The sequence below is a fragment of the Thalassophryne amazonica genome, chromosome 2, assembly GCF_902500255.1.
Source record: "Thalassophryne amazonica chromosome 2, fThaAma1.1, whole genome shotgun sequence".
NCBI classification, from domain to species: domain Eukaryota; kingdom Metazoa; phylum Chordata; class Actinopteri; order Batrachoidiformes; family Batrachoididae; genus Thalassophryne; species Thalassophryne amazonica.
Genome location: NC_047104.1, coordinates 96,452,735 through 96,468,503, shown reverse-complemented (window position 1 = coordinate 96,468,503; position 15,769 = coordinate 96,452,735). Strand labels below are relative to the sequence as shown.

Below are 15,769 nucleotides of genomic sequence, written 5' to 3'. Positions count from 1 at the left end.
TAGGACTGCTTTTTTGCATTTGCGCAATATCTCTAAAATTAGAAAGGTCTTGTCTCAGAGTGATGCTGAAAAACTAATTCATGCATTTATTTCCTCTAGGCTGGACTATTGTAATTCATTATTATCAGGTTGTCCTAAAAGTTCCCTGAAAAGCCTTCAGTTAATTCAAAATGCTGCAGCTAGAGTACTGACAGGGACTAGAAGGAGAGAGCATATCTCACCCATATTGGCCTCTCTTCATTGGCTTCCTGTTAATTCTAGAATAGAATTTAAAATTCTTATTCTTACTTATAAGGTTTTGAATAATCAGGTTCCATCTTATCTTAGGGACCTCATAGTACCATGTCACCCCAAAAGAGCGCTTCGCTCTCAGACTGCAGGCTTACTTGTAGTTCCTAGGGTTTGTAAGAGTAGAATGGGAGGCAGAGCCTTCAGCTTTCAGGCTCCTCTCCTCTGGAACCAGCTCCCAATTCGGATCAGGGAGACAGACACCCTCTCTACTTTTAAGGTTAGGCTTAAAACTTTCCTTTTTGCTAAAGCTTATAGTTAGGGCTGGATCAGGTGACCCTGAACCATCCCTTAGTTATGCTGCTATAGACTTAGACTGCTGGGGGGTTCCCATGATGCACTGAGTGTTTCTTTCTCTTTTTGCTCTGTATGCACCACTCTGCATTTAATCATTAGTGATTGATCTCTGCTCCCCTCCACAGCATGTCTTTTTCCTGATTCTCTCCCCTCAGCCCCAACCAGTCCCAGCAGAAGACTGCCCCTCCCTGAGCCTGGTTCTGCTGGAGGTTTCTTCCTGTTAAAAGGGAGTTTTTCCTTCCCACTGTCGCCAAGTGCTTGCTCACAGGGGGTCGTTTTGACCGTTGGGGTTTTTTCCGTAATTATTGTATGGCTTTGCCTTGCAATATAAAGTGCCTTGGGGCAACTGTTTGTTGTGATTTGGCGCTATATAAATAAAATTGATTTGATTTGATTTGATTCTTCCTCCAAACACAATGAGTTGAGTTTTTACCAAAAAGTTCTATTTTGGTTTCATCTGACCACATGATACTCTCCCAATCCTCTTCTGGATCATTCCTATGCTCTCTGGCAAACTTCAGACGGGCCTGGACATATACTGGCTTAAGCAGGGGCCGGGGACATGCCTGGCACTGCAGGATTTGAGTCCCTCTTTGCGTAGTGTGTATCCTTTGTTACTTTGGTCCCCGCTCTCTGCAGGTAATTCATCAGGTCCCTCCGTGTAGTTCTGGGATTTTTGTTCACCGTTCTCATGATCATTTTGACCCCACGGGATGAGATCTTGCGTGAATCCCCAGATCGAGGGAGATTATCAATGGTCTTCTATGTCTTCCAATTTCTTACAGTTGCTCCCACAGTTGATTTATTCACACCAACCTGCTTAACTATTGTAGATACACTCTTCCCAGCCTGGTGCACATCTACAATTTTCTTCCTGGTGTCCTTCGACAGCTCTTCAGTCTTGGCCATGGTTGAGTTTGGAGTCTGACTGTTTGAGGCTGCAGATAGGCGTCTTTTATACAGATAATGCGTTCCAACAGATGTCATTAATACAGGTAACAGGTGGAGGACAGAAAAGCTTCTTAAAGAAGAAGTTACAGGTCTGTGAGAGCCAGAACTCTTGCTTGTTTGTGGGTGACCAAATACTTATTTTACACCACAATTTACAAATAAATTCTTTAAAAATTCTACAGTGTGATTTCCTGGATTTTTTTTTTCTAATTTTGTCTCACAGTTGAAGTGTACCTATGATGAAAATTACAGACCCCTCTCATCTTTCTAAGTAGGAGAACTTGCACAATCGGGGGCTGACTAAATACTTTTTTGGCCCCACTGTAAATGTATTAGGCATATGTTTTAATACATGGCATTGTGTTGTATGTTTATGGAATTTCTAAATAAATCAGTCAATTTATTGTTTGGAAAAAAACATGGTTGTTACCATACCAATACTGCATCAACAACAAGATAAGAGAGGTTCACATCTTGGTTTTACACAACATATATGATATATATCACAAATGCATATCTTTCAGAATTTTTAGATTTTAAAAATAAATGTAACTTCTGTAATGATTAATCTGAAACTTTAATACACTTATTCTATCATTGCATGCACTCTATTACATTTTAGACTAAATTAGAAAAATACAACCCCAATTCCAATGAAGTTGGGACATTGTGTAAAATGTAAATAAAAACAGAATACAATGATTTGCAAATCCTCTTCAACCTATATTCAATTGAATACACCACAAAGACAAGATATTTAATGTTCAAATTGACAGACTTTACTGTTTTTGTGCAAACATTTGCTGATTTTGGAATGGATGCCTGCAACACATTTTAAAAAAGCTGGGACAGTGGTATATTTACCACTGTGGTCCATCAGCTTTCCTTCTAACAACACTCAGTAAGCATTTGGGAACTGAGGACACTCATTGTTGAAGCTTCGTTGGTGGAATTCTTTCCCATTCTTGCTTGATGTACGACTTAATTTGTTCAACAGTCCGAGGTCTCCATTGTTGTATTTTGCGCTTCACAATACGCCACACATTTTCAATGGGTGACAGGTCTGGACAGCAGGCAGGCCAGTCTAGTACCTGCACTCTTTTACTAAGAAGCCACCCTGTTGTAACACGTGCAGAATGTGGCTTGGCATTGTTTTGCTGAAATAAGCAGGGACGTCCCTGAAAAAGACGTTGCTTGGATGGCAGCATGTGTTGCTCCAAATCCTGGATGTACCTTTCAGCACTGATGGTGCCATCATAGATGTGTAGGTTGCCAATGCCATGGGCAGTAACACACAACCAATATCATCACAGATGCTGGCTTTTGAACTTTGCGCTAACAATCTCGATGGTCTTTTTCCTCCTCGAGTACACGACGACCATGATTTCCAAAAAGAATTTGAAATGTGGCCTCATCAGACCACAGCAAACTTTCCCACTTTGCATCTGTCCATTTCAAATGAGCTCAGGCCCAGAGAAGGTGGCGGCATTTCTGGATGTTGTTGATGTATGGCTTTCGCTTTGCATGGTAGAGTTTTAACTTACACTTGTAGATGTAGTGACAAACTGTGTTAACTGACAATGGTTTTCTGAAGTGTTCAGGAGCCCACGCAGTAAGAGCCTTTACACAATGATGTCAGTTTTTAATGCGGTGCCGCTTGAGGGATCGAAGGTCACAGGCATTCAATGTTGGTTTTCGGCCTTGCTGCTTACGTGTAGAAAGTTCTCCAGATTCTCTGAATCTTATACTCAACAAAAATATAAACGCAACACTTTTGGTTTTGCTCCCATTTTGTATGAGATGAACTCAAAGATCTAAAACTTTTTCCACATACACAATATCACCATTTCCCTCAAATATTGTTCACAAACCAGTCGAAATCTGTGATAGTGAGCACTTGTCCTTTGCTGAGATAATCCATCCCACCTCACAGGTGTGCCATACCAAGATGCTGATTAGACACCATGATTAGTGCACAGGTGTGCCTTAGACTGCCCACAATAAAAGGCCACTCTGAAAGGTGCAGTTTTGTTTTATTGGGGGGGGATACCAGTCAGTATCTGGTGTGACCACCATTTGCCTCATGCAGTGCAACACATCTCCTTCGCATCATCCGTGAAGAGAACACCTCTCCAACGTGCCAAACGCCAGCGAATGTGGCATTTGCCCACTCAAGTCGGTTACGACGACGAACTGGAGTCAGGTCGAGACCCCGATGAGGACGACGAGCATGCAGATGAGCTTCCCTGAGACGGTTTTCTGACAGTTTGTGCAGAAATTCTTTTGGTTATGCAAACCGATTGTTCCAGCAGCTGTCCGAGTGGCTGTCTCAGATTAGTCTTGGAGGTGAACATGCTGGATGTGGAGGGTCCTGGGCTGGTGTGGTTACACGGTGGTCTGCGGTTGTGAGGCTGGTGGATGTACTGCCAAATTCTCTGAAACGCCTTTGGAGATGGCTTATGGTAGAGAAATGAACATTCAATACACGAGCAACAGCTCTGGTTGACATTCCTGCTGTCAGCATGCCAATTGCACACTCCCTCAAATCTTGCGACATCTGTGGCATTGTGCTGTGTGATAAAACTGCACCTTTCAGAGTGGCCTTTTATTGTGGGCAGTCTAAGGCACACCTGTGCACTAATCATGGTGTCTAATCAGCATCTTGGTATGGCACCACCTGTGAGGTGGGATGGATTATCTCAGCAAAGGAGAAGTGCTCACTATCCAGATTTAGACTGGTTTGTGAACATATTTGAGGGAAATGGTGATATTGGGTATGTGGAAAAAGTTTTAGATCTTTGAGTTCATCTCATACAAAATGGGAGCAAACCAAAAGTGTTTGCGTTTATATTTTTTGTTGAGTATATGATTATATTATGGACTGTAGATGATGGAATCCCTAAATTCCTTGCAATTGAACATTGAGAACATTGTGCTTAAACTGTTGGACTCTTTTTCAATGCAGGTGTTTCACAAAAATGGTGATCCTCACCCCATCTTTGCTTGTGAATGGCTGAGCCTTTTGGAGATGCTCCTTTTGTCCCCAATCATGACACTCACCTGTTTCCAATTAGGTGTTTCTTTGAGCATTCATCAGATTTTCCAAGTCTTTTGTTGCCCTGTCCCAACTTTTTGAAATGTGTTTGCAGGCATCCATTTAAAAATGAGCAAATTTTTGCACAAAAACAAAAAAGTCTTTCAGTTTGAACATTAAATATCTTGTCTTTGTGGTGTAATTCAATTGAATCTAGGTTGAAAAGGATTGCAATCATTGTATTCAGTTTGTATTGACATTTTACACAATGTCCAACTTCATTGAATTGGGGTTGTATATGTGTGTAAAATCATACACCTATTGTTTTATTGTAAAGCTTTTATATTTTGTTTATCAAGAGAGAAGCACTGAATACAAAGTCAACCCTTTAATATTCTGTTAGTAAATTCCATATTCATAACTGGAGATTAGAAAAGGACTCCCAATTTACCATGGATGTCTGGCTGAATTTGAACAATATATAAGCAGTTGTCAAACTGTCAGTCTCTATGGAGAATTTTTAAAAAAAAGAGATTAAGTAGAAAATCCCTTTACTTTTGTAATTGCACAGTTTAATTTAATATTTCTCTGTCTCTATTTTTAATGTAATATTGTGGCGTTGTCTTTTGTTTGTTAATGTATTCGTTTGAAATAAAGTTTTGAAAAAAATGCGAGAAGCGAGTAAAGATGTTAATCAAAAATTTGTCCAACTGCAGATAAACAATTTTGCAACAGTTTCGTAATTTACAGCACATCGAAAGCAGCCCAGACGTCTGGGTGCTTAATCCACTTTGACTTTTGTTCTACTTCAGATGTTCGATTCGAGTGTTCATGAACCAGTCTTCGAGTGTGTACCCCTGAATCGGGCAGTGACGGACAGTAGCTCCGCGGAGCAGTATCGCTGGCCGTGAGGTAAAATGGCGTCGGGTGCCATTTCCATGGACTTGAAGAAAATATCAGAATTAAGAGTTGTTGATCTGAAATCTGAGCTCAAACGAAGGAATTTGGACACTGCTGGCGTGAAGAGTGTCCTTGTTGCACGATTGAAACAGGTAAAGACTAAAAGGTTGATGAACAGAAGCAGGAGACAATGGAAAGTAGCTAATGTTAGCGCGTGATCGTCTTGTGACGCGTGTTAAACGAAATTAAGGTAGGTAGAAAAACGGTGTTTTGTTTATATTAACTTGGTTGTCTTTGTAATGAGCCGAGTGACGTACTGAGTCACATGCATATTTTTGGCTGCATTAATCCATCGTGTTTTTGTTGAACGCACGTCTGCGACTGTTTACAGAGGCGGTTAGCTAGCTTAGCTGCACCAGCACAAACGCATCCCCTGTAAATATTGTTGATATAAGGGATTTAACGTCGTCCTGGCATTTAACGACGTGTTCACTGTACAGACACGTTAAGGGGTTATATCTGTCTTTGCCAGAGCTGTACACAGGAGATTACACGTGAATAAAAGACGAGTGTTAAGTTCCAGGTCAGATGAACGACGGATGTTCATGAAGCAATCAATTTTCTGATTTTGACCATGAACTGCGGCGTATATGAGGTATGAGTTCATGCATCGTGTTTATATAGAGATGGCAGCTTCCAAACTCCATTTTATAGCCATTGCTTTTAATAACTGCAAAAGCTTTTGGATACAGGTGAGGAACACAGAACATTTTGGCCCATACACATAATCATTATATAAGATACAGACAGGCCCGTCATGTTGCTTGTGAAGCCTTGTTGCTTATTGCAGGGTCCTTTTCTATTCGAAGTGATTCCATAGCCGTTCGTGAAACTATAATAATTAAATATTAGGGATGTGACTCAGAACACCAATTCTTGGGGTGACACTTGTATTCAGAATTGATTCTCGATTCAAAATGATACGCTTTTAATAACAAAGGATGCCAATTACAGGATTAACTACATTCCTCTGTAAATTTGAAAGAGCTCTGATAAACAGATATAGGCTATTACTTAAAATGGTTATGTTTAAGAAAATACAGGTTTACAAGGAAGTGATTCTAAAGCGTGTAAACACACAGGTAATCTTGACAAGTATTTATTTTTCAAATTTCTCATTAACTAACTCACTCATCAATAACTTCAAACATAAATCCAGGGCACATCTCAACTTTGAGACTACAATATAAAACAGAGTTCTCACATCTCACTTAAATGTACCTTCACTTTGTTAATATTTTGAATACTTCTCAATTTCATCAACTTGTTAATTTAACTTAAATCAGTAGGGTTGTGGCTAACAGCCCTTTAATTTTCAGAGGCCACTGCCATGAAAAAAAATGAACAAATGAACATAAATACACTTCTGTTTAGTACAAGTGACACTATAGTGCTCAACAGAATGTGCACTGTATTTTTTTATGAGGGATTATTGTCCAGAAGGGATGTCTAAAGCCCTGGTCACACTGAATAATAAAGCCACAAATAATGAGCCACGTATGTTTTTTTTTTTCCCCAGAAATTTCAGTGATTATTCAAATAATGAGCCACGTATATGAACATTGCGCAAACAACTAAAAAAACTGCGTATAAGTCATTGCGTCAGCACACCGCATCACAGCACAGCTCATCTGATCGATTATAACAAGATGTCAGATCTATTATAAACATACTTTTACAGCTGATCAAAAGAAGTGAGTGAACATGCAACTGTTTTACCAAGCCATTACAATGTAAACATTCAAAATTATTACCTTTTAGACTGTTGCAAATATGTTCTCCACTTCCTGAAGTGCAGGAGAGAGAGAGAAAAAAAGCTCCAGCTCAAACAGTCCTCTGTGATTGTGGAAGTGATAAGAGGTGTTTTCAACAGCCAAACTGACAGAAAATGATTAATCCGCTACAAAAAATTATACTGTGTTGTTTACAGTTTGAAAGTGCGTTTTTCTTTGTTTTCAGAGGGCTTCGTACCCATTAAAATTCACCAGAATACACAAAATTTGACTTGCCTCTTTTAAAATGTTCTGGGGAAGATCCCCCAGACCCCCCAAAATCAATACTACACCCCGCCCCCCCCACCACCCTTTTATGTACCTTTATGCTTAGGTTTTGCATTCTTTTTATGCTTTTTCTCTCTGTCCTTAAGCCTGGTTCACATGACAGGATTTTAAAATTATCTTTAGGTTTCCAAAACCTGAGAGACCACACACGTGAAGATAAAAAATCATGGATCTAACAGGTTTGGTCGTACAGTGTGTGGTGTTCAGCCACACGGTAAGAACAACAACACCACACACAAACAGATTTCACACACGAACATTTACAGTTCAGACAGGAAATCTTGCAAAATCTCTCGAGATTAAACGTGACTTCAGAGTAAACAAACAGAGGTACTTTGTGGACTATTTAAAACAGAGGGAAAAAACAATAGAAAAAGAAAAGGCGTTCTTTAAAGGAGTGGAGACAGCGCAACCACCGGACATTCTGGTAAGTCAGAACAGCTGTTTTGATTTTATTTTCTGCTCCCTGCGTCCGTCACCTCGCTTTCTGATTGGCTGAACGTCACATTCATTAGATTGTGAACTTGTTTTGGTCAGAGGACACAACACCACAACTGCGATATCGGGCCAAAAAAATCAACATGTTGAATATCCCCGATTTGCGATCGGAGTGCTCCTGACGTCCTTTCCGAGCAGATCAGAGTCCTCTTAACACACCACACACAGCAGCAATATCTGATAAGATTATCTTTAGCGTCATCACGATTGTCTGGGCGTCCTTAAGATTATCGGAAGGGGAAGATCGGGTCCAATATCAGCCTAATTATCCTGCCATGTGAACCTGGCTTTAGATGATATTTAGAATGCATTTGTATACTGTATAATGTGTTCATTGTATTTATTGAGGACAAAACATTTTAGGAAATTGCTGGCATTGATTTTTAGCAGGAAAAAATTTCAGTCTGTTGAAAATTAATTGCTTTAACACTTGTTGTAGCTGCCAGGTGCTCGGATAATGGGCTTTTAACATGCCTCTAAAATCCTTGTTTATCTTCGTAGTACCTTGTACACAAACTGCCCCACACTGTTTTTGCTAAATTTTGAACTTCTTGAAATTAGTGCATGGGTTAAAACAATAAATTTTCATCTGACTTTAATTTTTTCCTGGCAAAAATCAATGCCAGCAGTCCCTAAAATGCGGCGTAGTGGGGGCACACACTTTTTTTTTTCCTCAATAAATACAGTATACAAATCTATTCTAAATAGCCTCAAAGGAGAGAGAGAGAAAAAGCATAAAAAGAAAGCAAAACCTGAACATAAAGGTATGTAAAAGGGTGGTGGTGGGCGGGGGTGTAGTCATGATTCTGGGGGCTCTGGGGGTGCTCCTCCAGAACATTTACAAAAAAGCAAGTCAAATTTAGTGTGTTCTAGTTAATTTTAATGTTTATGAAGCCCTCTGAAACAACATCACTTCAAACTTTGAAATAAAAACAGTATTGATTCTGGGGGTCTGGGTGATCTCCCCCAGAATTTTTTTTAAAAGAGCAAGTCAAATTTTGTATATTCTGGTGAATTTTAATGGGTATGAAGCACTCTGAAACAAATAAGTCACTTCAAACTGTGAATTAAAAACACAGTATTGATTCTGGGGGGTCTGGGGAGATCTCCCCCAGAAATGTTTTAAAAGAGCAAGTCAAATTTTGTATATTCTGGTGAATTTTAATGGGTATGAAGCCCTCTGAAACAAAAGTCCGTTCAAACTGTGAAGTAAAAACACAGTATTGATTATGGGGGGTCTGGGGGATCTCCCCCAGAATTTTTTTTTAAGAGCAAATGAAATTTTGTATATTCTGGTGAATTTTAATGGGTATGAAGCTTCAGACTGTCAAGTAGAAACATAGTATTGATTCTGGGGGGTCTGTGGCTGCTCTTTAAAAGGGCAAGTCAAATTTTGCATGTGCACTGAGAAACTCGAAAGTGGCTTATTCACATTTAAATGTAGAGTGCCAGGAAGCATATTGAAATTGAGACGATTGTTAGAATTTGATGGGGACCAAAGTAATTTTGTTTGTTAGTGTGAATATAAAGGATTCCCAAAATATTAGTCTGAACATGATTAAAATTCTTCCGTATCAAAACAAATTCTGAATATTGCACGTGCCAAAAATTCGAAAGCCAGGACGCCATAGGGGTGATGTCACAGGTCACGTGGTGGGGTTTCACTGCTACCAGCTAGCTAGAAGATTGGCGATCGAACTAACGAGGATTTTGCAGCGCTGCTTTTGGACAGGTGAGTTGCCTGGTGACTGGTGTCTGACGGCGTATGGTTATGGTTATTCTGAGTCTGTTATTATCTGTTTATCTGAGTTATTAAGTGCATTTGCTCAAGCGCAGGCGCACATCCGGCTTGAATTCGTCTGCAGGTTTTGACATTCGCTGGGGCGAAATACGCTATGGATTTCCCTCAAATCGTGTATGTTCCCGCGAATTAAAAATTCCCCAAAAATTTTAATGGGTTCTAAATATGATGTACTTTATATATATTAAACTTCAGACCATATTTTATCTACTGAAATTTGCCGGTACTCTAGCTTTAATCGGTAAAATGCTCTCACTCGTAAAACAAACGTAGCATACCACAAGTTAAACTTCGTCAAAGCCATTTAAAGATATTAATCGTGACTCGCCTTTTTGTGGATTAAAGTCGCTAACCAGGACTCTTGGTGCGATCAAGAAACGAGGCTCACCCGCTGTGTCCCACCAGAGTTTTTTTCGTTCCTCATTAACGTGGCTTTTCCGAGGGGCAGCCAACTCTCAAACCTGGACTGATCATTAATATCTGCCACTTTGCCAGTTCATCATCTGAAGTTAAAAAGAATGTCCTCCCTTATGAGACGTGACTCGTTCCTTCAAATGTGCGCAGTGTTACCGGTGTCACATGGGCTCACCGACAAGCTGAAGTTATGGCCCCTCGTGTAAAAAAAATATATATATATCCTTCTTGTGTGTTTTTGTGGAACTTCACTGATTAAGCGCTTTTCTTCCAAGTGACTCATTCTCTGCTGCTGCCACCGTCTGTTACTGGCTGGATGACTGATTACATCCTCTCTCTCTCCCTCTCCACTGCACTCGCTCTTGCTGCTCTTTTGGCTCTTTTCCGAATGTCCATGCCATGGCAATTATAAAACAATGACATCACGCCGACTTAGTGGATTAATTTTAATCAGATTCATCATTGCCAAAACACAAACAGTAAAAAGAGTCACCTGCTCTACTTGGGGAAGGTCTGCCAGTGTTCCCACGAAGACGAGGAGAAGGACCGTGGCTCATGGCAAGCAGTAAACAGAGCGGAGAGGAGTGAAAATTCACACGGTCCCTTTCTCCGTGGTGCGGCGCCATCCACGCTGACGTTGCTGCTACTTTGATTAGTGCAGAATGGGATGTTGCTTTGACAGTGAGAGTATCATATTTAGGCCCCAAAACACGCATGACGCAATGTGTCATGCGTGTTTATGCAAAGACCACACGTATGTGTGGTTAAATTTTCCAAATGACGAAAATCTGTTGTGAAGGAGAACTCTAACCCATGAATTAGTGCCACGCTCAGAGATTAGCCTCGTTTAGGGCTGAAACAAATAGTGGAGTAACTTGAATAATTCGATTACAAAAAATGTTCGAGGCAAATACTGTGCCTTGAAGCTTTAACGTTGTAGTACATGTGCCAGGCCTGTGTGTGGCGCTGCAACGTCCCCATAAAAAAACAGAAGACTAGAGCATAACAGCTTATCAAATTTGCAACGATAGCTACAGCTTTCCATCGTGACACACAGAGTAAAATAAAGCCTTTTAAGAGAAAGAGGGTCCACGCTGATCATCTGAAATAGCTTTACTGTGCATTTAAAGTGAAGCAGTGTGTTTGTCTATTTTTAAAAAACACGGCCTGCTCGACGTGGGGAGTGACTATTGACCTGGCGTCCCCGACTACACTGACAAACGGAAGACGTCCAGTCTTTCTTCTGTGTTTCACTTTTTAATTTTCACTTTTTTTGGGCAACACACAACACTTCACAAACACTGTAACTTAAATAAAATAAAAAAAAAAACTGACTGTGAGGCTTGCATATTCAACCTCCAGCTGAAATGCATCTGCTGAATCCCAGAGAAAGAGGGATAAAAAAAATTACACAGGGACCCAGTCCACCAAGCTTTATATAAAAAAACAAACAAACTTAAAAATGGTTATTATGTTACAAGTTAGAGAAAACAAAACAGAAAGCCACATCCCATCACCATTTCAGCAAAATGTCAACACTTTGGCAGCGATATTGTGCCGTTGCTTAGGGAGAGCCCTGGACTATTGATGTTGTTTAAAAACAAGTACTTTCTATCCGATTGCTCGATTAATCGATAGAATACTCGATTACTAAAATAATCGATAGCTGCAGCCCTAGCCTCGTTAGCCGAATATTCTGCCTGTAAAAGCCACTGTTCTCCCAGGTTTGTTGAATAACTGGACTCGTATCAAAAGAAAAACATGCTACGTGGCTCGTTATTCATTGACTGACGGCGTCAGTCACAGTCAGTCAGAGCTGCGTGTCGTCAGAGCGAGCTGCAAAAAGTTTGTACCTGAGTTTTCAGAGGTGGTGTTTGTGGTTGCCATCTGCCACGCCGGTGTTTGCCAACCCGGACACCTCAACCGGCAACTTAGCCCCGCGACTGGACAGCAACAACGTCCGAGGCCCGCCCAACGTGGTGAATTCACTGAGGCCGCGCGCTGCGTCATTAGAGCCGCGCATCACGAGTGGCCGCTTCCCCGAGGCCTCGTGCAGCCACCGCGGATCCATCAGCGCGGAAACACCGAGGCTGCGCGGCACCAGCGCAGTGCAGATCCATCCCGGTGACAAACAACGCAGGCTGTTAACATCGGCGATCGACAAGCTGCTCATAAGCCGACCATGGGGCCTAAGAAGGTTCTGACAGCGGAGGAAGGTGACGATATTAAAAAATCTCTGGGCTTTCTATCAGAGGAGATTTCTGTTGTGAAGCAGCAACAGAAATCAATCATGGATCTGGTGGAGGAGGTGAAGGCATTACGGCTCCAGAATGCCGAGAAAGACCGGCATCTGGTGCAGCTGGAAAATAGAGTGGCTGAATTGGAGCAATACACCAGAATTAACGACGTCATCATCACAGGTCTTCACATCAAACCACGGTCCTACGCACGGGCGGTAACAGATGAGAGCGGAGGGGAGCCCAGTGAACAGGAGGTCAGCTCTGTGGAAAAACAGGTTGCTGATTTCCTCCTATCTAAAGGTATAGAAATGGATTTAAATAACATTGAAGCGTGCCACCCTCTGCCCCGGAGAAATGACGGTGATAAACGAACCGTCATCATGAGATTCATCAACAGAAAACACAAAACAGCACTGTTAAAACAAGGAAGAAAACTGAAGGACAAACGTATTCATCAATGAACATCTCACCAAACGGAATGCCGACATCGCCAGGAAAGCACGCTTCTTGACGAAACAGGGAAAAATCCAGCACACATGGACTTCAAACTGTAAAATATTCATCAAACTGAACGGATCACCAGAACAAGCAAAAGTCATGGCAATAAGGAACATCGAGGAGCTGGACAAATATGAACAATAGTGTTTCTTAAAGCGAGGATCTGGACAAATATGACCAATAAGGTATGAGGACACAAACACATCACAACACCATGACACGGACCAGAGGAACCTATTCATCTACTACCTATTCATCTACATCTGGAGACAAGAAGGATATAACTCAAAGGATTGCTGATCATGGAAAAGTAGAACTGAGAACATTTAAATACACAGACCACAATGTACTGGACTTGGAGCACGATATAGACCCGGACATAATTTCTTCTCAAATATCAATGACAGTTGTTGCTATTATACAGATGAACAGTTTAATCGGATCATTAGAACGGATAACAAATTATCAATAATCCATTTCAACAGCAGAAGTCTATATGCAAACTTTAACAACATTAAAGAATATTTAAGTCAGTTTAAAAAAAATATTTAACATAATTGCTATATCAGAAACATGGATCAATGAAGATAAAGGAATGGATTTTGAACTGGATGGATATGAATTTAATTGTGTAAACAGAAAAAATAAGAGTGGAGGAGGAGTGGCTGTGTATGTGGATAAGAACATGGATTATAAAATAGTAGACAATATGACAACTGTGATTGATAACTTATTAGAATGTATAACTATTGAAATATGTGAAGAAAAAAGCAAAAATGTATTAGTCAGCTGTATATATAGAGCACCAGGATCTTGTATTGAAACATTCACTGACTGTATGGGAAAAATGTTCTCAAAAACTAATCAAAAAACTGTGTTCATTTGTGGTGACTTATATATTGATCTGCTCAATCCAAATAAGCATAAAATAACAGATGAATTTATCAGTATAATGTACAGTATGAGTTTATATCCAAAAATCACCAGGCCAAGCAGAATTACATCCCATAGTGCTACCTTAATTGATAATATATTCAGCAATGATATTGAGAATAACACTGTGAGTGGATTATTAATCAGTGACATTAGTGATCATCTACCAGTTTTCATCGTTTATAATAGAAACCATCGGCGGAATCAGCCAGAGGAGAAAATAAAATACAGGCGAGTGCGGACAGAGGAAAACATGAACACACTAAAGAAGGATTTACAGGAGCAAAACTGGGAAAAGGTATACAGTGAAAGTGATGTTGATAGTGCATATGAAACTTTTTTACAAATATTTACATCATTATATGATAAAAATTGTCCAATTAAACAAGACTACAGAAAAACAAAAAATCCAAGCTCGACCATGGATGACGAAAGGGTTACGAAATGCATGTAATAAGAAAAATACACTGTATAGAGAATTCATAAAACTAAAGACTAAAGAGGCAGAAAATAGATATAAGAAATACAAAAATAGATTAACTAATATTATACGGGTATGTAGGAAGGAATATTATAGTAACATATTATATAATAACAAAAACAATATTAAAGGAATATGGGATATATTAAATAGCATTATCAAAAATGGTAATAAAAAACAGAGTTACCCTCAGTATTTCATTGATAATAATGTCAAGAAGGAAAATAAGGATGAGGTAGTCAACGGTTTTAATAATTTTTTTGTAAATATTGGACCAAGCTTGGCAGAAAAAAATTCCCGATTCCCAATCTGAGGATTGGGATAATAATCTTATAGAAAGAATCCCTGTTCAATGTTCCTCACAGCAGTGGATGGAAATGAAATTATAGACATTGTGAATAATTGTAAATATAAAACATCTACCGATTTAAATGAAATTGATATGGTGGTGGTAAAACAGGTCATTGAATGGATTGTAGAACCATTAACATACATCTGTAACTTATCATTTCAAACCGGTAAATTTCCCAATCAAATGAAAATAGCTAAGGTTGTGCCGCTGTATAAGACTGGGGATAGACACCACTTCACAAATTATAGACCTGTTTCTTTGCTTCCACAATTTTCCAAATTATTAGAAAAGTTATTCAATAATGGATTAGACAAATTCATAAATAAACATAAATTACTTACTGATAGTCAATATGGATTCAGAGCACATAGTTCAACATCACTTGCGTTAATAGAATCAGTTGAGGAGATTACAAACGCCATAGACCACAAATTACATTCAGTTGGAATATTTATAGACCTTAAAAAGGCTTTTGATACAATTAATCATGACATATTAATCAATAAACTTGAACAGTATGGGATTAGGGGGTTGGTGTTGCACTGGGTGAGAAGCTACTTAAGTAACAGAAAACAGTTTGTGAAGTTGGGGGAATATACATCATCATGCTTGGACAATGCTTGTGGCGTCCCACAGGGGTCAGTATTGGGTCCAAAACTGTTTCTAATTTATATAAATGATATTGTCAATGTTTCCAAAATATTAAAATTAGTATTATTTGCAGATGACACAAGCATTTTTTGTTCAGGGGGGGATTTGCAGGAGTTACTGAGGAGGATCAGTATAGAAATGGGAAAATTGAAAATATGGTTTGACAGAAACAAATTATCATTAAACTTAAGTAAAACAAAATACATGTTATTTGGCTATTGTAATACAGACATACAGGTTCAGTTACAAGTCGAGGGGGTAGATATTGAAAGGGTACATGAAAATAAGTTTCTGGGGGTGATAATAGATGA

At 39.6% G+C, this 15,769-nt stretch overlaps 1 protein-coding gene across 2 annotated transcripts in view; it reads left to right on the top strand.

The window, feature by feature from the left end:
* The first annotated feature begins 5,459 nt into the window (after positions 1-5,459).
* sltm (SAFB-like, transcription modulator) overlaps positions 5,460-15,769 on the top strand; it is a 68,099-nt gene continuing 57,789 nt past the window's right edge. For both annotated transcript variants that reach the window (XM_034190131.1, XM_034190121.1), the window contains exon 1: positions 5,460-5,622. In XM_034190131.1, coding sequence (XP_034046022.1) covers positions 5,488-5,622 — 135 coding nt within the window. In that variant the 5' untranslated portion in view covers positions 5,460-5,487. The remainder of the gene's footprint in view (positions 5,623-15,769) is intronic.